This window comes from Zingiber officinale, chromosome 10B (genome assembly GCF_018446385.1).
Source record: "Zingiber officinale cultivar Zhangliang chromosome 10B, Zo_v1.1, whole genome shotgun sequence".
Taxonomy (NCBI): Eukaryota; Viridiplantae; Streptophyta; class Magnoliopsida; order Zingiberales; family Zingiberaceae; genus Zingiber; species Zingiber officinale.
The window spans coordinates 20,539,037-20,561,251 of record NC_056005.1 but is presented as its reverse complement, the minus strand read 5'-3'; the positions used below and the strand labels follow the sequence as shown (position 1 = coordinate 20,561,251).

General features: G+C 40.1%; 4 protein-coding genes across 5 annotated transcripts; 2 read left to right on the top strand and 2 right to left on the bottom strand.

Moving 5' to 3' along the window:
* Window positions 1-3,335: 3,335 nt before the first annotated feature.
* Window positions 3,336-6,479, top strand: LOC122030231 (50S ribosomal protein L17-like). The gene is made up of 6 exons (XM_042589403.1): window positions 3,336-3,496; window positions 3,570-3,624; window positions 3,715-3,765; window positions 5,280-5,371; window positions 5,483-5,560; window positions 6,191-6,479. The coding sequence occupies exons 1-6, from the start codon at window positions 3,441-3,443 to the stop codon at window positions 6,339-6,341; spliced, it is 483 nt and encodes a 160-aa protein (XP_042445337.1). The 5' UTR covers window positions 3,336-3,440; the 3' UTR covers window positions 6,342-6,479.
* Window positions 6,480-8,805: 2,326 nt separating this feature from the next.
* LOC122030182 (mitochondrial dicarboxylate/tricarboxylate transporter DTC-like) lies at window positions 8,806-14,614 on the top strand. The gene is made up of 6 exons (XM_042589352.1): window positions 8,806-9,042; window positions 9,240-9,323; window positions 12,663-12,724; window positions 13,476-13,837; window positions 13,955-14,169; window positions 14,307-14,614. The coding sequence occupies exons 1-6, from the start codon at window positions 8,923-8,925 to the stop codon at window positions 14,361-14,363; spliced, it is 900 nt and encodes a 299-aa protein (XP_042445286.1). The 5' UTR covers window positions 8,806-8,922; the 3' UTR covers window positions 14,364-14,614.
* Window positions 14,615-17,134: 2,520 nt separating this feature from the next.
* Window positions 17,135-19,276, bottom strand: LOC122030302 (probable hexosyltransferase MUCI70). Of its 2 annotated transcripts, XM_042589485.1 has the most exons (5): window positions 18,952-19,274; window positions 18,652-18,855; window positions 17,979-18,545; window positions 17,614-17,908; window positions 17,141-17,518 (listed from the first exon to the last, which is right to left on the bottom strand). In XM_042589485.1, exons 1-5 carry the CDS (start codon window positions 19,196-19,198, stop codon window positions 17,467-17,469), a joined length of 1,365 nt encoding a protein of 454 aa, XP_042445419.1. In that variant the 5' UTR covers window positions 19,199-19,274; the 3' UTR covers window positions 17,141-17,466. The 2 variants fall into 2 exon arrangements, with proteins under 2 accessions (XP_042445416.1, XP_042445419.1); XM_042589482.1 differs by having other exon boundaries at window positions 17,135-17,518; window positions 17,614-18,545; window positions 18,952-19,276.
* An 81-nt stretch (window positions 19,277-19,357) lies between these two features.
* On the bottom strand, window positions 19,358-21,980 carry LOC122030301 (potassium channel KAT3-like). The gene is made up of 9 exons (XM_042589481.1): window positions 21,804-21,980; window positions 21,511-21,726; window positions 21,274-21,429; window positions 21,121-21,178; window positions 20,718-21,035; window positions 20,303-20,641; window positions 19,996-20,214; window positions 19,680-19,914; window positions 19,358-19,602 (listed from the first exon to the last, which is right to left on the bottom strand). The coding sequence occupies exons 1-9, from the start codon at window positions 21,971-21,973 to the stop codon at window positions 19,496-19,498; spliced, it is 1,818 nt and encodes a 605-aa protein (XP_042445415.1). The 5' UTR covers window positions 21,974-21,980; the 3' UTR covers window positions 19,358-19,495.
* Window positions 21,981-22,215: the final 235 nt, after the last annotated feature.

The following is a 22,215-nucleotide window of genomic DNA, read 5'->3' as shown; positions in this document are numbered from 1 at the left end:
GCCGGTTGGGCCACCGAATTGAATCCGCGACAGTCGCGCGTGTTGTGAGTTGCTGACTGGTGGAAGGAACAAAACATAGGGGCCCATACCTTTCCTTTCGGCTTTGGACGCTCAGCGGCCACTTGCTGAACTGCATGAGGCATTTCTTCCTGATGTAGCCACGCCCCTTTGGCTCAGGGCCCTTGTGGTGGCTGATGGCTGATTGGTGGCCTCCGTTCGATCGATGCCGATGGTTTGAACGACGTTTCTTTCCTCCTTGCCGCCTGAGCCTTTTTCACGTTTATGTATTCGTTGGCCTTCTTCAGCATGTGGTCGTAGTCCCGAGGTGGCTTTCAGATGAGAGATCAAAAGAAATCTTCATCCACGAGCCCTTGGGTGAACGCGTTCATCATGGTCTCGGACGAGACCGACAGGATGTCCATGGCCACCTGATTGAAGCGTTGGATGTATGCTCGAAGGGACTCTCTGGGACCTTGTTTCATAGAGAATAGGCTGACGCTCGTCTTTTGGTAGCGCCTGCTGCTAGCGAAATGGTGCAAGAAGGTCGTTCGAAAGTCCTTGAAGCTTTGGATGGACCCGTTTGGCAGCCTTCTGAACCATCATTGTGCCGAGTTAGAAAGCGTGGTGAGGAAGACTCGACACTTAACTCCCTTTGTGTACTGATGAAGAGTAGCGGCGTTATCAAACTTACCAAGATGGTCGTCCGAGTCGTTCGACCCGTTATATTCTCCGATTGCCAAGGGAGTGTAGTGCCTTGGCAGTGGATCTTGTAGGATTGCCTCAGAGAATTGGTAGTTGATCCACTCGGGCGACGAATCAGCTCGGCATGCCTTGCCTTTCCTTGCGTCCCGCACAGGTGCTTCATCTGAGGAAGAGCCCCTTCCTTGATTAGCTTGAGCAATCTCGGAGGGCGTTTGAAACAAGGTCCGGTGAAATGGAATAGGCGCAGGTAGAGCCTCCCCTTGAGTGTCGGTCGACCCCTTATTCTGCCCCCAGATGGACAATTGCTCCGGTCGGTCTTCATAGGCCGCTCAACCTCCCAAGGCTAATGTTGATTGTTGAGCCAACCGATCGGCTAACGATCTTTGCTGCTGTTGCTCGACTAATTTTGCCGCTCGCGATTGTACAAGTGAGTTGAGCTCCTCTTGAGTGAGCGTCACCGTGTGAAGTCGTCTAGCTTCTTCCATCCTCTCGGCTTGGATGCACGTGCGTTCCCACAGACGGTGCCAAATTTGATCCAGTCCGAGAGTCAAGGTGACAGACGCTGGGGATGTGGGGCTCCTGTTGACCGTGCGTGGACCTCCGACGAGACTAACCTGCAAGCACAAAAGCATCAGTGTCGAGCCAGGGAGTGGCTCTCCCGCGATGGCCCTCCGACGCTCAAGTCATATCTCTGGCGAAGCAGCAAGCAAAGAAATGAAAGCGGCAACGTAATCGTAGTTACAGTAGAATGAACATACCTCCGTCGAAACTCCTGGGGTCCTTATATAGGGCTCCTAGGAGACGCATGCATGCTTCCCAAGTCGTGTACACTCTTAAAAGCATGTCTGATGTCATACCTCAACAACCCCAGCATATCCCTGACGTGACAGTGGAAGCTTCCATCGTACAATTCTCTATTTGACCATGCCGCCAGCCATGACGCCTGTCGGCTACACTGGTTCCTAGGAAGATATTCCCAGCTGCGCCTTTTGTTCGTTACTGGTCCGAGCGGGAGAGTGCCGAGCGGGAGAGCCGCTCAGCTGATCCGTGTCCGTCAGATGACTACTCTTCATGGTGGCCGAGTGGAAGAGTCATTCTGTTAACCGTCGATGTCCTGGCGCTGCCGTCTCTAGGGCTAAGCGGGAAGACCGCTCGACCGCTATTCGACTGATCTGACCCCTGTTGTCGAACGAGGGAGTCGTGTCTCTGCGTTGCAGGATCCGGGACTTGGTGAGAGTCCGAGCGGGACGGCCGCTCGGCACATGCTTCGGCGATGAACTTCTCTAAGCGTCAGAAACTTGGTACCTAGGCGAGCCATAGTGATGTTGGTCCGACAATTCCTTGATCCGATCGGACGAGTAGGGCGTCCGATTAGACGATGATCCGAGAACGTTGACTGCCTTAATCCGGACCTTCCACGTGGCCATGACCTTCAAAGCATACCTTGAAAGGACGTGTGAGAAAAGTATGCCTGACGTCATACCTCAACAGCCCGAGTATATCCCTGACGTGACAATGGAAGCTTCCACCATATGATTCTCTGTCTGACCATGCCGCCAGCCGTTCCGCCTGTCGCCAACACTGGTTCGTAGGAAGATATTCCCAATTGCACCTTTTGTCCGTTACTGGTCCGAGTGGGAGAGTGCCGAGCGGGAGAGCCGCTCAGCCGATCCGTGCCCGTCAGATGGCTACTCTTCATGGTGGCCGAGTGGAAGAGCCATTCGGTTAACCGCCGATGTCCTGGCGTTGTCGTCTCTAGGGCTGAGCGGGAAGACTGCTCGGCCGCTATTCGACTGATCTGACCCCTGTTGCCGAACGAGGGAGTCGTGTCTCTGCGTTGCAGGATCCGGGACTTGGTGAGAGTTCGAGCGGGACGGGCGCTCGGCACATGCTTCGGCGATGAACTTCTCTAAGCGTCGGAAGCTTGGTACCTGGGCGAGCCGTAGTGATGTTGGTCCGACAATTCCTTGATCCGACCGGACGAGTAGGGCGTCCGATTAGACGATGATCCGAGAACATTGACTGCCTTGATCCGGACCTTCTACGTGGCCATGACCTTCTTCAAGTGGGTCTCATCTTACCATCGGATCAATCAATATTTTTTTTATCATATTAAAATGGTTGAATACTTTTCTAAAACTTGCTTCCTAAATTAGTTTTAGGAATTACTTTATTTCCTAAAATACAATTCATTGTTTTAAATTAATTTTGAAATTCAAATGATTAGGTTTATATAAAAACTAGAATCAAAGTTCGAGCTAATCTTATTACAGCCAACTTCTTAACCGATTAGATATATATCAAGAAAAATGTATAGTAGACTATTAAAATAAAATAACGTAAATTTTAAATTATCTTTAACATTAACTAGTTTTTAAAAATATATTTTAGAATTTAATTAATGTTGAAATGCCATTAATTTATAATTTATTGTTAAAATATTAATTTGATTTTTAAATTACTATTTAAATTACACATTTATTAATTTAAGGAAAAAAATCATTAAAATAAAATTTTAAAGAAATATTTTAAATTGCAGATAAGTAGCAGGGTTAATTTGTAAATTACCACTTTGGATCCGGTTCTTAGAGACTCGATCCGGAAACGCAACCGAGTCCGATTTATTAAAACTCGACACAAGGACAGTTAATTGACCGTCGCCTCACTCGTACAGCAAAAGCAGCCCTCGAAAGCAAAACCCTTACTTGAGACACCGGCGGCGGCTTCTCTTCGTCACCATGACCAAATTTAGGAAGCTCGGCCGCCCCGCCGCTCACCGCGTCTCCATGCTCAAGTTCTGTGCACGATCTTTCTATTGGGTTCTCTTTTATATTGGAATATACTCAGTTTCCTGTTTCACCTTGCAGGACGATGGTTTCGCAACTGGTGAAGCACGAGCGCATCGAGACCACGGTCGCCAAGGTAGTTTAATTTTTTTATTGGAGGGAGGAAGGGAGGGAGACTTACCGTTTTCTTGGACGCCTTTATTTAAAATTTCCTGCTTGTTCTTAGGCGAAGGAAATCCGACGACTTGCCGATAACATGGTGGAGCTTGGAAAAGAGGTGCGTTTGATTGACTTTTGTGTGTGTGTGTGTGTGTGTGTGTGTGATGCATCATTTCTAAAATGTTAGAGAGCAACTCAAAGGTTGAGTTTTTCTGTCAATGCTTATTCGATCAATTTAAGGAGAACCAAAATTATAGATCAAATAGTAGCTCTACTAGCTGTTTCGCAAGATAATATTTGCCATCCATTGCATTTGTTGATGTATTTCTACAGGATAAGGAATCTGTGATTGTTTTCGGTGTCCTAAACCACTGAACAGATGACCGGAAAGTGTAGGCACTCACTTGCTCCCTGTTTAAATCAGTGTATTTTCTCATAACAGATTTATAACGCTGAACTTTTGGTTCTCAAGGCAGTACTAAACTTTTCTGTCTTTTATTTTCTAGGTTGTGTTGATTCTACCATAGATATCAAATATAAGCAGAAACAAGATCCATATAGATTCTTGGGCATTAGATTAGGAAGGACACCATGGGACTATAATGTTGAGATAAAGTTATCATAATGAATTTGTTGGACATTTTGGGTAAAAAGGGTTTGCTTGGACTAGTAGAACATCGGATAAGCAAGCCTGAAAGTGAAGCTGATGCTGTTGTCGTTTCCAGGTTCTAGTTAGTTTAGGCATATCCTAAGATCCTAAAATGTGGTTCCTCTTCTTCTTTATCATCTCGTTTCTTTCTCCCTCCACTTCTATTTCACCACTGGCTCATGCTTTGGCACTTTGACATGCTATTGAAACTGTATTGATCTAGTGAAAGATTGAAACTCCTACATAGTTCAATATTTCAAACCTCATTTGTAATATGATTTTTTCTTATTCTCATAGGGAATGGACTGAATATCTAAAGATCTGTTGGTAGAAATTTGAGTTTGGCTGTTATCACATGTTCGCTTGGAGCTTATTTTCAAAATTTATATACAGATCAATTTTCTGTTTTGTGCACTCTCGTTCCTTATTTGTCATCACAATGATCTTTATATCTGTACTAATTTGATTATCTTTTTCTTGTTATTATGTTCTTAACAAGTTGGGTACCTTGCATTTCCATTCTTAGTGCTATCGGTGAAAATCAATAATTCATTACAAATAACTCAATTTTACCTTATGTCATTATAAGTATAAAGCAAAATCAGAGTTAGTGCAATAACACATAATACACCTGTTTTGTAACACAAGAAACTCAACGAGGACTTTCTAAACTCTAAATTCTAACCACATGCATATGCTTCTGTTATTTAAGGTTTTCTGTTCAATTCCTTTTAGTCTAGTTGGCCAATGGTGGAAAAATCTTCTTGAAATTCAGGGAAAATGAATATAGGTCACCTGTCTGTCTGACATCTTTTATTATCTGCTTGATGTTTTCTACATTTGCATGATTTCTCAATAATATCTTCATTAATTGAGTCATACTGAACTTTAGTTCAAACAATGTTCTTTTGTTATTAATATTTATGCATAAGTTGTAGTATGACTAGATGGGTATAATTATTTTTACACAATTTTATTTTCAGGGTACACTTCATGCTGCACGCAGAGCTGCAGCCTTTGTTCGTGGTGATGATGTTCTTCATAAGCTGTTCACAGAGCTTGCTTATCGCTACAAGTAATGTTTAACATTTCTTTCTTTCATTTTTTTCTTGGTGAGAATAATAACCTATTAACTTGTTTAGCTGGATACATTGCTAAATCTAAGTAAAATTGTTGTGAGTACCAGGGACCGAGTAGGTGGATATACAAGATTTCTTCGGACACGCATACGAATGGGGGATGCTGCACCAATGGCTTACATTGAGTAATGTTCATTTTTTTAATTTAGTTGGCTACTTGGTGCTTATTGTGGCATTGCTTACCCACCTTTTAATGTATGTGTTCTCATTACATAATGGACCTGTTACAGAAGATTCCATTTCCTGCTCTATTTCTAGATGCCTTGTTATCATCTATTAGGACTCTTATCAATCTTACTTTTAATTTGTTGTCATTCATACTTCTTTAGTTGAATCAATGGTAGTTAATCAGTGATAAATTTTCTCAACCATTAGTTTTGTAGAAGGAAAGGCAATCTGTGGATCTGTGTGTATGTATGCACTTTAGCAATTATAGCACCAAGTGTACATGCATTCTGATAGTTCCAATATTTATTATATTTTTATGAAATTTGGGACTTTTGCCTTTAGCTTCTTATTTTTCAAGTATCTCTGTTGACTTAATTTTGCTTAAATCTATAACTTGAATCCAAAAGGTACTGACAAGTCAAATGCTGTTTGTTATATCCTTGGCCGATATTGTTCTAAAGTCGTTTTATCTTTCTAAGTTTAACTAAATATATATTTTTTTCTAGCAGCAGAAAAAACATTACCCCTGTAATCAGACAAAAATGCAATTATTAGCTTCTGAATCATTTGTTCCAAGTTTTATGCAGGTTTGTTGACAGGGAGAATGAGCTTAGAGAGGCCAACTTACCAAAGCCACAGCCACCTCAGAGGACCCCACTTGATCCATGGGCAAAATCACGTGCTAGCCAACAGTGGGCCTCTCCTAAAGACAATTCAAAGTCTGCATCAAAAAACTAGTCGTTTTATTTCATTTTTTTTGTTAGCGTTTATGCACAACTTTGATATACCTTGTTATGTTGCAGACATTTATGGGCATTCATGTTACTGTCTGTTATTACTAGTCCTTAAAATCAAAGGGATATTCATCCAATCTAATCTGGGTACAAGTTGATACACATGAGCTTGTAATATGGTAAATAATATGGCATGTAAATGTTGATGTCCAACTTTAGTAATTATTTTGGTTGATGCCTTATAGAATGCCTGAAAGACGACAAATATCAAAGGTTGCTTTCTCTCTCTGCTCACAATTAGAATTAGCAGACTGATAAACCAAGGATGTACTCTTAGTAATTCTTATACATTGTTATGTGGTTAAGATTTATCCATGTTGCAATCTGACTACTACTATATGCACAATTCAGCACACAATATGTAACTGGTGAATAGATAAGGACATTTATGTATGTACTAATGTGAAAGCATCTTAGTGATAGTTAATTAAGTTGTTATGTTGGCTTATGGATTGTTAATTTTTAAGGATTCTCTGGAATGCGCTTGAGTTATGATCTACTCAGCTCAACACTTGCATTATAATACATCGTTGATTTGTTTGGTTAGTTTTACTCCTATGCAAATGAAATATTCACATTATGGAACTCCTTTTTTTTTTGTCGTATTCAACGTTCTTATATGATGAATCAGTACAGAACAAATGGTATTTAGGTTCGGAGATATCCAGGAAGTGGGTGATTTGAGATTTGTCTGTGAAGTACCCTTTGTTGTGGAGCCACCCGCCAGTTGTGTCGGTGCTGACCACCATCTGTTCTCAACAAGATCTTGAAGGAAGTTCTTGGCAGAGCCAAATTGGAGTACTCGAGAAACTACCGAGAAGTATCCAAAACGCCTCGTCCTTCACAAACATGAATCCGGGAGTCGCGCTTTAGATGTCCCAAAGTTTCAAACTCTTTCATAATAGAACTATTATATTAGTTTACTTGGGAGAGTAAAAATTAAAATTAAGGAAAAATTTTCAAAGTAGAAAATTTTTCATCTTTTACTTCATTAAAATTTTCAGATGGAAAAAAAACATAATCTATCAACGGATGATTTAGAAGTCAAAATTGATCATCTCAAAATCGGACGGAAAACAGTAGATGGAAAAAAAAAAATTTCATTTATAAAATTACGCCATATATCTAAAAAAACTGACGTATCTTTTTTAACTCACAAAATTATATCATGTACTTAAAAAAATGACGCATATACCTTTTTTTATTTACAAAATTACATTACAGGTATACACCTTCTAACATGATAAACAAGCATGCAAAAGAAGAGATTTTTTCACCCTTTCTCTTCCTTTCCTCCAAGGATAATTTTTTATCATAGATTCTTTTCCTTTTTCTCATTCGTGTTTTGGAGTAAACATTGCATTAGTGTTCGCAAGTGCATACGAGAAATCATTACTACGTCAGAAATCCACATTTGTTTTCCTAAATTTTCTCTTTTCACTTTTTAAATTTCGACTTTTCATCTACGATTGCACTACATTTTATTTTATTCTGTAAACTTTCAAATGTTCTTCGTCTTATTAAGGTCTTATTGCGTAGGGTTGGCTTGGCTAGGACTCTGGACCTATTACCGGTCAACAAGTCGATTATTCGATTATCTGTTGATCCAATTACAGGATTGGCTATTCATTGTCGGGTCGGCTACCTGTAAAGAATTATTATATTTATTTTTTTCATAAATTATTAATGAAATATTTATAATAGTATTTATGATATTTTAAAAGTATTTAATAATAAAATTGAACAACTTTTTAATTTTTATTATTCTATTTCTGATTTAGTTTTAATAAATTTTATAATATAATATTAGTTTTTATATAAACTATGAAATACAAATAAAAAATAGACTTTCCAAGGAATCCAAATATTACTCAAAGATTGAAACATAGCTAAAAAAATCCAAGGAATATGACTTTCCAATAATAAAATCGAAAAATTTGATATGGGAGGAACAAATACTATGGAGATAAAAAACGAAAGTGAGGTAAACGATTAAAAGATAAGAGAACTTGGTAAATTTTAATTCCCCTATTTTTTAATGGAATAAATAGACAACTGATTTTAAATCTTTTTCTATTATTTTTTTTTATAAATTTATAAATTTATTTTTTTTTTAATATAATAATATAAACCGGGAACAAAACTGTGAACAGTTCACAGTAAGTGATAGTTAAATGATCGATCAAGAACGTAAAACCGTCAAATCCAAATCGGAGTCGGGTATAAATCTGGCCAAGAAAACTGGGACGGTGGGCCTTCACGTGGTTTTGCGTAAAGGGCTGCCTGCCTGCCTAAAGCACTGACGGCGAGCGAAGTAAAAGTACGCATAGCCGCATAGGGCGCCCCGCATCCGCCAACTCCGTGCGGACTCGAGCATTTAACACGCGACCTTGCGATCCTCGAGGCGTTCGTCGCTTTATTTAAATTGCAGCAGTCCCCGACCAAACTTTCCAAAGTTTCGCATATCAATTGCTTCTCTCTCTCTCTCTCTCTCTCTCTCTCGTTTTTGCATCGATCCAGGCGAGATGGCGGACGCGAAGGTGAAGGCGCAGACCGGAGTCTGGAGCACCGTGAAGCCCTTCGTCAATGGAGGCGCCTCCGGGATGCTTGCCACCTGCGTTATCCAACCCATCGATATGGTCAAGGTAAGAAGTTTTGGAAACGGAACTTCCTCCAGAAACTTTGCCTTTGTTGTTGCGGATCTATAGAAAAAAAATAAAGATTTAAATCGGAGAGATGGTAACTTTTGGATTTTCACCTCTGATGTTTGTTGGATCTGAGATCTTTGCTAAGGCGTGCTTGGTCTCTGGTTTGTCATTGACCTATGTGTAGTTGATTTCAGGTCAGGATCCAATTGGGTCAGGGATCAGCAGTACAAATCACAAAGAATATGCTTGCGAACGAGGGTTTCGGTTCATTTTATAAGGTTCGATTATTCTCTGTTTTGTTTTATTTAATGGGGTTGGTGGGTTTGCTGTTGCTTTGTAAATTTCATGGATTTCGGCAGGATTTAAAGTCGGTTGATGCTATTTGAATGGTTACCAATGTGAATCTAGAATCTTTATATTTAGGGACCAAAACAAAAATTCTGTTAGTCCTTGATTGTAGTTTAATCATTGGGTTATATAATTCTACCATATAGTTATCTTCATCTTCCTGTTTCTCTCGTGCATGTGATTTAACTTTGGATCTAAATACTCAAAGTAAGTTAATGTCTTAGGTTGAACAAGGCATATGACAGTTTTTATGTTTTTTTACCACTTGGGGGAAGATATAGTCACAAAACTAAAATCCAAGTCTACTTAAACTGAAAAAGTGCAGGTCTGATTTTTTTTTTTTTTTCCAGATGTTGAGAAATCCAGTTTAGCATACATCCTTGAATTGAATATAATTGTTAGTTGTTATGCATCCATCATTTCTTGCAATAAAGCAAATAGTTTACAATGATATTGATGGTTTTTAAATGTTTAAAGAAACAAAAACTAGTGTTCTTAGGAAAAAAATTAGGAGAATTGTGAAAACTCTACTTCATTTGCCGGAATGGATTAGTTAACATCTAGAGAAAAGTATTTCGGCTTATCTTCATAGAACATAGGCAAGAACATTCAAGCCTTTGAAATGAGAACAGGATGCAGAAATCTTAAATTTTGTGAATATTAACTTTATTATGCTTTCACAGAAGCTCTATGGACATGGATTCTCACATGGTTTTTAGTTGATGAAAATCAAAATAGTATGTAAGAGTTGATTATCTCATCAAGAAGTATAGGAGGGTAAAACAAGAACTGAAGCAGAACAATTATGACAGCGAAAATTAGTAACATTTCTGAAATGGAAGAAAGCAACATGTTCACATAAATTATTGATTCTAATACTAGAAAACATATACTAGGAAGAATGTTGCAAAGTCTTTATCAACAAAATCTCTTTCTATCTATGAATTTGGCATGCTGAAGGGATCTCTAATTTTATGATATTTTTTATTTTTATTATACATTCCCTCTCCTTTATCTTCCCTAATTTGTATCCTTTTTATTTCTTTATGTTATTGCCATTTACTACTTTAGGTTATAAACAATTCGTCTTCTTTTACATTAGCTGATGCATGGGCTGAAGCCCCAATAGTAGAATATAAATGTTTTGAGGCCCCACGACATGCACTTGGCTGAAGCCACAACTGAGAATATATAAATGGGTTAAAGACTGGCTTGGGTGCATATAGGCTGAAGCTCCATTTTGTGCAGTTTGAGACAATGCTCTTGATCTAATAGTTTGATTAACAGTGTTTACCATTCCACTTATTATTCTTTTTGTATAGTAATTACCTCAGTCTCAAGTAAACTCTTATCATTTCTACTTCATTTTTTATCAACTTATGCTTTAATTCACATGCTTCCATCTTTGAATAATTAGCAGGGCCAAGGTAACTGTTGCCTATTTTTGAAATAAACCCCTGGGATGATGCCCATGCTGGATAGCATATAACATGAAAATAGAGAAGATTCATTAATTATCATTCACTCAAGTTATAGCCTCTTTATTAATCTGAATTTCACTCCATTTTAAAATTTAAACGTCATTTGTTCTGCCTTTCAAAACAGGAGAGCATTATATAATCATAAATTTCAATTATTTATCAAGTATTATTCACGTAAAAAAGGTCTTGTGAGCGAAGATAAGCAAGCACCCACTTTGATGGATAACCTGTAGCTCACAAAATTTTAAACATCATCTTTTCTTTTCAAAACAGGATGGCATTATATAATCAGAAATTTAAATTATTTATCTAGTATTAATCATGCACAGAAGGTCTTGTAAGAGAAGACAGGAAAGAATCACCCACTTTGATGGAGAACCTCTAGTTCACTATTACATTGCCCCCAAATGCAATGCTAAATTCCTCTAAAATTCAATCTCACTCCCAAATCACAGCAGATTAGGGATGATAGTTTGATTCTCAAGCCTTCCTTTACCATTAGCCACAAGATCCTAGGTAAAGAGATGTATTTTGCAATCAAATGTAAGTAATACTTAACAAAAGCCCTAACTCAGGAACAAAGCACAATCTAACCTAGTACTTACCAAGAGGAGATTGTGTATCTGCAACAAAAAGATACCGGATGATCCTTCCAGCTGCTACCCCAATTAGATCAAGGCTGCTTTCAATACACAATCATTAAAAATACCTCTTACTAAACCTCATCTAAGGTGGTAATCTCAGGAACTCACCTAAGAGAGTAGATCAACTCACTAAAGGAGGGTGGATACCCTAAGTCTATGCTACTACTTGCAAACAGGTGGAGGAACAACAACTCTCAAAAATTCTTTTACATGAAAAAGAGGAGGCTCTACTGCTCCCTTGGCTTGCCTGTGATACTTACCCAAGGGAGTGATTTTCTTGCTGTTAGATTGCAAAGAGGACAAAGCTTGTGTGAAAGAGGAAATTTTGCAAGTGATCTAAAGAGATACAACCCTATCAAGATTGGATGCGCATGTGAGAAAGGAGACAGGGAGATTGTAGTGAATTGTGGTGTCTACTAGATCAAGCCAGCCACAGCCCATCCTAGCAGGACTTGACACTTGTATTAGGTCAAAGGTTGTGCTAAAGAGATAGTAGCTTGCGAGATGTCTCACGGAGAATACATTTTGATCAAGATTGGGATGCACATACGGGAGGGAGAGAGCACAGCAAGATGTGTCAATCAGGCTCGGTCAATGCTGGGCATGATGTCATTGTAAATAGCCCTGGCTGTGCCTAACATGGGAAGGCTTGCAGTTTGTGCCTGATGCACATCCCCACATGTTGTGACGGGTCAAGAGAAAGTCAGGTCATGCGATGATTGACATGGTTGGGGGCTAGGCATGAGTTGCTTGCTGGGTTTGCCAGGCCAAACAGGTCCCAATTCTAAGATTTTAAGATTGTTATTTATTTTTCATAATTTTTATTATTTATTTTTTCTCCTGAAGGACCTGACTCATGCTGGGCATGGCTCATGCTTCCTTTTAAGTTTTAACTTGACTTTTAGTTTACTTGAGAAAATTTCAGAATGGAGAGATTGATTCCTTAAACATGCAGTACTTCCATTGTATAAGATGATTTATTGCTCTCCTTAAAACTTTTCATCAACCAGCTTATATTGGTTACGCAGTCCAACAGATACCCTTATTCCTTGCAACCAATTCTGATGCTCTTTTCTTTTTATCCTATTCTTTTTTAATGTTTCTTTATGATATGCACTTTTCTCTGATTTATTGTCATGTACAGGGTTTATCTGCGGGTTTGCTGAGGCAAGCTACTTATACAACTGCACGACTTGGTTCTTTTAGGTATGCCTACCTCTTGCAAGTGCTAGTCTCTATGTTAACTGTTCCACAATACTTGCTATCTGACAACATGTAACAAGATGTTTCGCTCTCTCCATATCAAATCTTGAAATTTAATTTTAACTCGACCTTCATATCTGCATTTAACTCGGCCTTCATATCTGCATTTACGTGCCAATAATTTCTTCACTATATACAAGATGAAAAATGCATTTGTTACCAAATTTGCATTAATATACAGTTCAACCAGGTATTTGTTTTCACTTTCCTTAATGCACAAATGGATACTAGTTTGACTGAAAATCACATAAATTGACATCCTGTTGTCCTTTTGAAGATTGATCTTGAATCAACCATGATTTCTATGTACCTAGACTGTTATTAACGCAAATCATATATTACGGTTTGTATTCTTAATTCTAAGGTCGTATTTAGTTCAATTGTTCACACTTGCTTACTCAACCATGACAACTATATTTCACATTGGATAACCGGTTGGTGTGTTCTGTCCAAAACATTAATTCCTTCATTGGTGTTTGAAAAATTTTACAACCTTCAGTTTGTGTTTGATATAATGGATGGAGGCATGTTTTCAGGATAGTTTGCATCATTGACAATCAGTTGATACTTCACACATACACTTTGATCAACTGTGATACCAAAGACTTGCAACTTTTAGTAACATACTTTATTTTTAGAAAGCATGCTGTATTGTTGATTTCTCAGTTAATAATTGATGTTCTGTTTTATCTAGGGTATTAACCAATAAAGCTATTGAGGCTAATGATGGGAAACCCCTCCCTTTACTTCAGAAAGCTGGTATCGGTCTCACAGCTGGAGCAATTGGAGCATGTTTTGGCAGCCCAGCTGATTTGGCACTCATTCGGATGCAGGCTGATGCAACTTTGCCTGCAGCACAGCGACGAAACTACAAAAATGCTTTTCATGCACTTTATCGTATTATTGCTGATGAAGGGGTTTTGTCCCTGTGGAAAGGTGCTGGACCCACAGTGGTGAGAGCAATGGCATTGAACATGGGTATGCTTGCATCATATGATCAGAGTGTTGAGCTTTTTCGGGACTCACTTGGTTTTGGTGAAATTAGCACTGTAGTCGGTAAGATGCTAGTAACTGAAAAAAAAACATAATTTTGTTAACATTTTTTTCCCCTGTTTATTGGTGACTCTAAAAGGCTTGTTATTGAGTGTGTATTCCATATCACCTTACTTGCAGGGGCAAGTGCTGTTTCAGGCTTCTTTGCGTCCGCTTGCAGTTTGCCATTTGATTATGTCAAGACACAAATACAGAAGATGCAGCCAGATGCAAATGGGAAGTATCCTTACACCGGATCCTTGGATTGCACCATGAAGACTTTGAAGAGTGGAGGCCCATTCAAGTTTTACACTGGGTTCCCTGTCTACTGTGTCAGGATTGCTCCTCATGTCATGGTAAACTTTCTACCCAATCTTGTATTGAATAAGCATTTATTTTTTACTTTTAGTGGCACAATTAATTTGTTTTACATTTCCCAAAATGCAGTATATCATGCTTCTTGTCTAATTATTTGTTTATTTCCATATTACAGATGACTTGGATATTTTTGAATCAAATCCAGAAGTTTGAAAAGTCCGTGGGATTATAAAGTCTGAAACTTCTAAAAATCAACACAGATTTATTCGATTCTGCTCATTGCTATTTGGTACCTTTTTAGTAGCACTTAGTTCTCTATGATCACAACATAGGGTTTTGTTGTTGTATTCGAGAGCAATTCATCACAGGTTTTGGCGAAAGACTAATCATTGCCAATAACAGGTTTTGTTTTCACAATAATCTGGAAATTTAGACATTCTTATTTTCGATCATATTCAATTGAATCGTTCAGTTACTAAGCAATTGCAATGTCATTGCTATATGCTCAAATCATTTTGGTTGTATTAATAAGTATGGAAATTTATTGATGAAGAACATGTATATATATATGTGCGTGTGTGTGTTTGTAACATTTTGGGTAAAAGTTTTTCAAAACATATGCATCTAATTATAGATGTATACATCAAAATAATAATTTAGTGGGTGTTCTGAAGCGTTTTAATAAACAGTTGTAAAAGCCAAAAGGTGAATAGTCTATAATAAATGGAGCCAAGTCACTCCTGAACACTTGTGCATCAGAGTCTTGTGTCTGGTTAAGTCTTTGTTCGAGGTCTGGCTTGGGTAGAGCTGTAGCAATTAGGTGGGCATGACCTCGGTGGTGCTCACTTCAGTGACTTAAGGGTGGTTGGTTTGGGTGCAAGAGAAAATTTGGCACCATTTGATATCTATAAATGGCAATGAGAGATCATTCAAGTTGTTGCCAACCCATTTTATAGTGTTCGTGGAGTTTAAGAGGTCACTGAATCTCATTGAAAAAAGGAACCTCTTGAACTTCCTTCTAAACGATCATGCAGGGCATACAATATGGTTTCCAGCTACAAACCATAGTCAACCTGAGCCAGCATGTGTCGTCTCTCTTGCTTAAAGTCTCCCTTGTCAAAGTTTCCAAAGAAAGGGACATTATATTGTGAGATACGGAACAACCGAGTCGCTATTCACGGCGCAACCGAATGGTGTTCCCTAAAATGAGAAAATTATAAAGTGATTCAATTATGTATTGCACATTGCCTCTGTTTTATTTCAAATGCATGAGTCGCTATTGCACATTGCCTCTGTTTTGTTTTAAATGCACGAGTCCGTATTGTTAAGGAAGCTGATCCTGTTAGAAAGCCAGAAAAAAAACATAATTAAGATGTGTAGGAAGGGTATATGTTAATTCAAAGAGCCTTGGTCGAGTGTTTACCTATGAGAGTTAAACCAAAATCTAAGACGGTAAACGAGCCGAGTCAAATTTTGAGGTATTCAAACTTATTTGATAGGATAGCCGAACCGAGCCAAGTTTAAAATGAACCAAACTTTTGAAATGATTGTTCAAGTTTGACTAGGTTTATTTTTTTATGAATTTGAGCTTGTTTGAAGCTTGACTTGAGCTTGGCTTGTTTAGATGTTATCGAGCTCTCAATTCAAGCTTGGCTTGAGCTTGGTTCGAACTTGGTTCAAGCTTGGTTTATTTAGATATTATCGGACTCTCAATTCAAGCTTGTTTGATTGTTTGAAAATTTTAGTTGTTTGATTGGTTATTGAACTTGATAATTTAAACTTATTTGTTTATTTTATTTTATTTTATTATTTATTTAACATATTGAAAAAGAGTTTTATTAATGAACATGATTTGTGAACATTGTTCACGAACGTTGTTTACGAACGTTATCGAGCTGAACACATATGTGTTCAAGATTGTTTGTTTAGTTTAACGAGTTGTGTTTATTTAATTAATCTTGTGTATATTGAACGAACATAAACAAGCTCTTACCAAGCTGAACACCAAACTTGTTAACGAACGCTTGGTTCATTTAGAGCCCTACCAAAACCTAACCAATCATCATCACCAAAATGAATGTGACTACGGTCATTGACAAACCAATTGAAGCTCCAAGAATGAGATAAGAGAGCCCCATGATGAATTAGTTAGCACGTGGTAAATTTGTAAAAATGGATAAGGGTTGATTCCGATGAAATCGAAGAAAAAAAATACCCTCGTATGTGATGATCTATTCAATTTTGTAATTTACTTCTCTACATATGATTGTGGGCCAACCGTGTGTGGCGTCCAGTGTGAACAGAAAAAGAATCGGATACAAGGGTACTCGATTTCATGATTTAACTCTTTACAAATAGCTGTGAGACCTGCTGTATGGGGCACTCGGAGTCAACGTATGACCTCTTATAGAAAAAGAATGGGATAAACGGGGTTTCGAGGCAATGGTGGAGTGATTAGACATTTCAAGTGGTTAATGAGATATCTAAGGGTCGAATTCTAGCTACAACTCTGTGAGAGTCGGCCAAACACTAATAATGCAGTAGTTAAACTTTCCAAATAAATAATCAGACATCTAAGAATCGAATCTCAACTACGATGCACTATAAAAAATTTTTTCCAGTGGGACAATAATCCTAAGAACGCTTGCCACCTGGATGAACCTCTACAAGCTTCTCAAATTACTCTACTAGTTAGTGAAAAATTTCGATGAAAATGAATCGGTCATCAGGATTAAGAACTAAATACTTGGATTACTAAAATAAGAAAGTTCCTATGAGTATAACTGAGTTATTATTCGAATGGTAGATTATTACATAAAAGTAAGGATTAAATTCCTTCAAAAAATATTTTTTTTTAGAAAATAAAATCTCGGAGGGGAAAAAAATGAAAATCACCCTGACCTATCTTCTGTTTTTTCAATGCCTTTGAGCGGAAAGACAGGAGTGAGCACGTCACTTTTTGACGCAGGAATAAGAGGGCACGGATTATAACCTCGGACCTTTCAAACTCTGGCAAAAGCACGAGCACCATGTGGTTCACCTCATCTATTCTATTGTTGCATCATTACGAAACAAAAAAAAAAAATAATGTAATTAGTAGATTCAACTGGTGCAGTTCACACCAATATCTCCGTCCCCAGACGCCAAATACAGCCCTTCCCGGCCACTGCAAAGTCTCAAGTTTATGTGTTGTGCCTCACTACAACCAAAAAAACAAAAAACAAAAAAAAATCTGAAATAATGTAACTAGTAGATTCAACTGGTGCAGTGCACACCAATATCTCCTTCCCCAGATGCCAAACACAACCCTTCCCGGCCACTGCAAAGTCTCAAGTTTATCTGTCCCTCAATGTCGTACTGCTGCGGGCATTGACTTTAATCTGCGACCTGTTATGTTCCACAGCAACGATTGGTTTTCTGTAGAATTTGTACAAACAAATCTAATTAAAAAACAAAAAAGTCTGTCAGTGGATTCTCCCCACATCTTTAAGAGGTAGTCATCGCAGCTGCTGCCCTTGACGTCTCGCGAGGAAGCCATCTTGACGGACCGTTGGCTGCCTTCGGGCCTGAGGTTGTGCCTGTATTCCACGGTCACGTGCTCGAAGACCTCGAATTCGAACATGTTGATCTTGATCTTGGGCACCATGAGATCCCGAACGTAGGCGAAGGCGAGTTGGTCTCGGTAGTTGAATGCTCCTAGCTCGTTGAAGAGGAGGCAGGAGAAGAGGTTGCTCCTCAATCCATGCCTCCTTAGTATCAGTGCAGAATCCGGAACATCTGAAAAAGGAAAGGGAGATAGTGCACGGTTTCTTTGTTGATTGAGAAGCAATCACGGCAGAGTGATCACCTGTTTCGTAAGGAAGCTTGCTGGTCGACCATGGCTGCAGCCCATTCTCGCAGTATGTCTCCATTTGCACCCTCAGCGACTCGACGTCCGCCCATTTCTTCCACCTCGCAGTCGCGACGGCCTCCTCCATGGTGTGTGTGTTAAACGGGTGCTTCGGGATCGCTGTGTCCGCATCTGGTAATACGAGGAGGGAGTGGATCAGAAGCAGAGGATCCACCGTCAGCTGCACCTTGGCGTCGAGCCACACGCTGAATTTGGAATTGGGGAAGAGACGGTGCACCAGATGCTTGGGGATCACTCCGTTCATCGCCGGGCTGTCGTAGGGCAATCGGCCACCGCGGAGTGTCACGATCCTCCACACTCCGATCATGTTCACTTCCCCTTCCTTGTCGGAGAGGATGTCGTGGGCGACGAGGACTTTGCGGGTGGCATGATCGATGAACATGAAGAAGCAAACCGATGCGAGCGTGTGAGATCCCAAGCCTCTTGGCTGCCGGACTTTATCGTGGTCGCCCATGATTGCGGATACGACCACCACTCCGTCACATTTCTCCATGGCCAACCTATCTGGATTCAAGAGCACATCAATCAAACAATAGAAATATCAAAAAAGTAGAGGCCCATATTGTTTTTTATTGTTTGGGATTCTTCCAAACGTTTAGAAGGAACGAACCAGATTCCTTAACTGGGAATTCCTGCAAGAATCCGCACGGGATCGCCACCTGATCGCCATGTCTGTGACGGAAGAAAGACTTCCTCTTCTGGGCAGAGAAGTTGCCGGAAAAGCTGTCGCCTTTTCCCTCCAGATATCTCAGAACAGGGGAGGACGTCGAATTCCGGCAGCGATCGCGGATCTCGTCCAGAACCTCGCCGTAATCTTATCCAACAATCAAGAGAAACGTATCGGAATCAAGTCTCGGATGGAAGAAATGGAGAATTGAGAGTGGGACGGGAGGCATAAGGGAGAGCTTACCAGAGAAGGGAACAGAGGAGGAGCAATCGGAGTGGGCGGTGGGGAGGGAGTACTTGTGCTCGGAGTACGATGGCGGGTAGGAGAAGCGACGGGAGGTCGGGAAGGGCGTTGGGGATCGGAAGAGGCAGGTGGACTTGGAGAAGGAGACGTAGAGAGCGAGGGGGAGGGTGGCGAGCAGGTAGAGGAGAGAGAGGCAGAGGAGTTTGGATTGGAAGAGGAGGGGGGTCGTCACATAAACAAATGCCATTTCTTGGCTTCATCTGCCTCTCCTTTGCAGTGTTAGATCAGAGAGAAAGTAAATCTTCCCCTTTTTTCTCTCGCCCACTTAAAGAAAGAATTATTTATTATAAAACTTGGTAAAAATAGCAAACCTCTACCCAAAATCGGGCAAAAGCACCTCCCTAATAAAATCATGCATTTTTCCACAAACAATGAAATTTTATTTTCATACAAAGTTATGTAAATATCAAGGTTAGAATTGTAAAACTAAACCTAAAACTTCTTCTAAGGTTAAACTAAGTATCATGGAAGCTACTCTGCCAAACTATAGCAGAAACAAATGATCTCCGTCTCTAACGACTCCGATGTCATCGATCTCTGCGTTATCTTGGCTCACCGCCTTCGACGGCTCTCGACAGCCAAACTTTTCACCTGCACCGGACAGAACTGAGCTCAAACACTATATTACACAGTTTAATAAAAACTAGCCAATCGTCCCTTTTTCTTGCCTGCCATTTTGAAGAGCTCTTCCAAAGAATCAGGTAAGTTGATGAGCTTCCCAATCTGTTCTCTGGCACTCGGTGGCATTCTGGATGCCATGTGAATGATGGCTCGTTTTGAACAGTTGCCTCTGTTGATCTTTTCATGAACTCGTTGTTCATGAATATGGAATTCGGGTATCCCATTAGCTGAATGTGGATCATTGATCATTTCATCGGTTTCCTCATCTGCCGGTTTCAGTTTCTGCAGAAGCACAAAAGAAGCGTGAGAGGCTACTTTTGCAGGTTGGTGAGGGTGTAGAAAGGTAATGGCAAATAACACTACCTTTAAAAGGTTGTTCGCGATAATTTTACTGACTTCCACATTCTCTCGGAGCATGGTTAAGAATGTATCGCTGCTCAGCCTCAAAATCTGTGAGAGCTCGACGGTGCGTGCGGCATATGGCTGTGGCGTGCCGCTTAGAACTGCTCCCTCCCCAAAGACATCTCCTGTAGTGAGCCTCGCACAAATCTGCTCATTTCCATCGGTCTTTGTTCTCAAATCCTGTAGACCAACTTACAATTAATCAATTCTACATGGACTCGGTGAATGTGTAATGAAATCAACTAAAAGCTTTCTTTAATTTACTCACGACTGCTCCGGATACCAGTACGTAGAGGTGAGTGGGCGCCTCATTTTGCAGTATGACATCTTCCCTCGGTGGGTAGAACTCAGCCTCCATTTCGGGAACGAGTTGGTAGAGGAAGTCGAAGGGAACTCCGTGGAAGAGGAATGCTCGCTGCACAACTGGGAAGAACAAGTTGCAGGCTATGCTGGATCGAATTCCCTTTGGGAGATTGCTCAAGATCTGTTGCTGCTTCAGCTCCTCGGTCTTGAACCTCAAGCAAATGTGGGACAGCATTTGGTTCTTGATGTGCTTCGGCAGCTGGTTCCTGGCTGCAAACTCGGAAGCACTCTGGACTGTGTCCCTCTGTTACAAAACCGGCTAGCAGATTAATTAAATGTCTGTCCAAATGAAGTAATTATGATGTAATTATGGCACGTACGAAGTTTCGAGTGCGACTGGTGCCGTGGACGATGAGGTTCGTCATGTTGCCGATGATGTAGGAAGTCAGGGCGAGATCAAATAACATGTAGAAGATGTCAAATAACATTTCCTCCGTGTTCTCCGCATGCAAATCTCCATAGCCGGTGGTCGTTAAGGTCGTCATGGACCAATACATTGCAGTAACATATCTCGTCCACAGGCTCCGCGATCGGAAGTCCTGCATCGCTGCGCCTATCCATGTTCTGGTCGGGTTCGGGTACCGATCGGCGATTAGATAGTTGAAGCACCCGGCGCAATGCACGGCAAAGACAGTCACCTGAGCACCAAAAATTTATATATATATATATAAGGAGCTAGATCTGATCTACAATTCGTCCAAGAAGAAGAGTTCGGATGCTTACGGAGACCAGCTTTGTGCATCGAGTCCAGAAGTAGTTGAATCTGATATCCTTCTCGATCCTATATATATTTTTGAAGAAAAATATATATCAGTTTATGCAAGTTTCAAGAACACTTGGGAGTAAGTATACGTGTATCGGTGTATGCTCGCTGACCTCGAGAATAATGAACTAACCCTCCGGAGCCGCCATAGCCTGAGCATATTCAGTATCTTAAAGCCAAGAACATTGTCATTGCTTTCGAAGAGAAAGCTGATTGCTTGAAATGGAACAGTAGACAAGATGTCGAAGATGAACCAGGAGGACAAGTATCTGCAAAATGCATGGTGTTCATCGTGTCCGGAGGCAACAGAACTCAAAATATAAGATATCTATATATATATAAACACTAACCTAGCTGCAATTCTCTTTGGATCATCAACCAAGAGATAGGATCTAGGATCGAGATAAGCAACAAAAAAGGTCAGAAGGATATCGATGGCGAAGAAGCTGTTCAAGATGTTCTCGAGCCACAAGAGTTTCGAAGGCAAGTATCTTAAGAATGCGAGTTCGAACGGGCAAATCCACGCCGAGTAAATAACAAGCGGAATTAGGAACATCTGCCATGCCCTGATCGAGCAAATAAAAATCATCAATGCTTGATATAAAATTCCTTCGTAGAAGATTTGTGAGGGAGGTTTAGGTACCTGTAACGTGGATCATAAGGCAAGATTATGAACTTCCTCGGATTAGCCGACCGGTTGATGCTGGCTCCCAGCGACGGCAAGAGTTCGCCGGAGAAGCTGTAGTTGCTGCTGTCGTCGCCGTCGTCGTGGAAGGCACCAGGGCCGGAGAGATGGAGGTGCGATTCGAGCATGCTTTCTATGGTTGGATTAATGATGATGAGCTATATGTTGTGGAGCTAAGTGAGTATATATAACAACTGAAACGCGCAGTTGACCGGTAAAAGTTGGGAAGGTTCGGAGCCCAGCAAACTGTAAAATTAAAAGTTAAAAGTTAAAAGTTCCTCCGACTCAATTAGACCGACTCGAGATTTAGAAAAGTCGGTAAATGTAGAAGTTTTGTTTGATAATTGATTAACACGGGACATCTCATTTT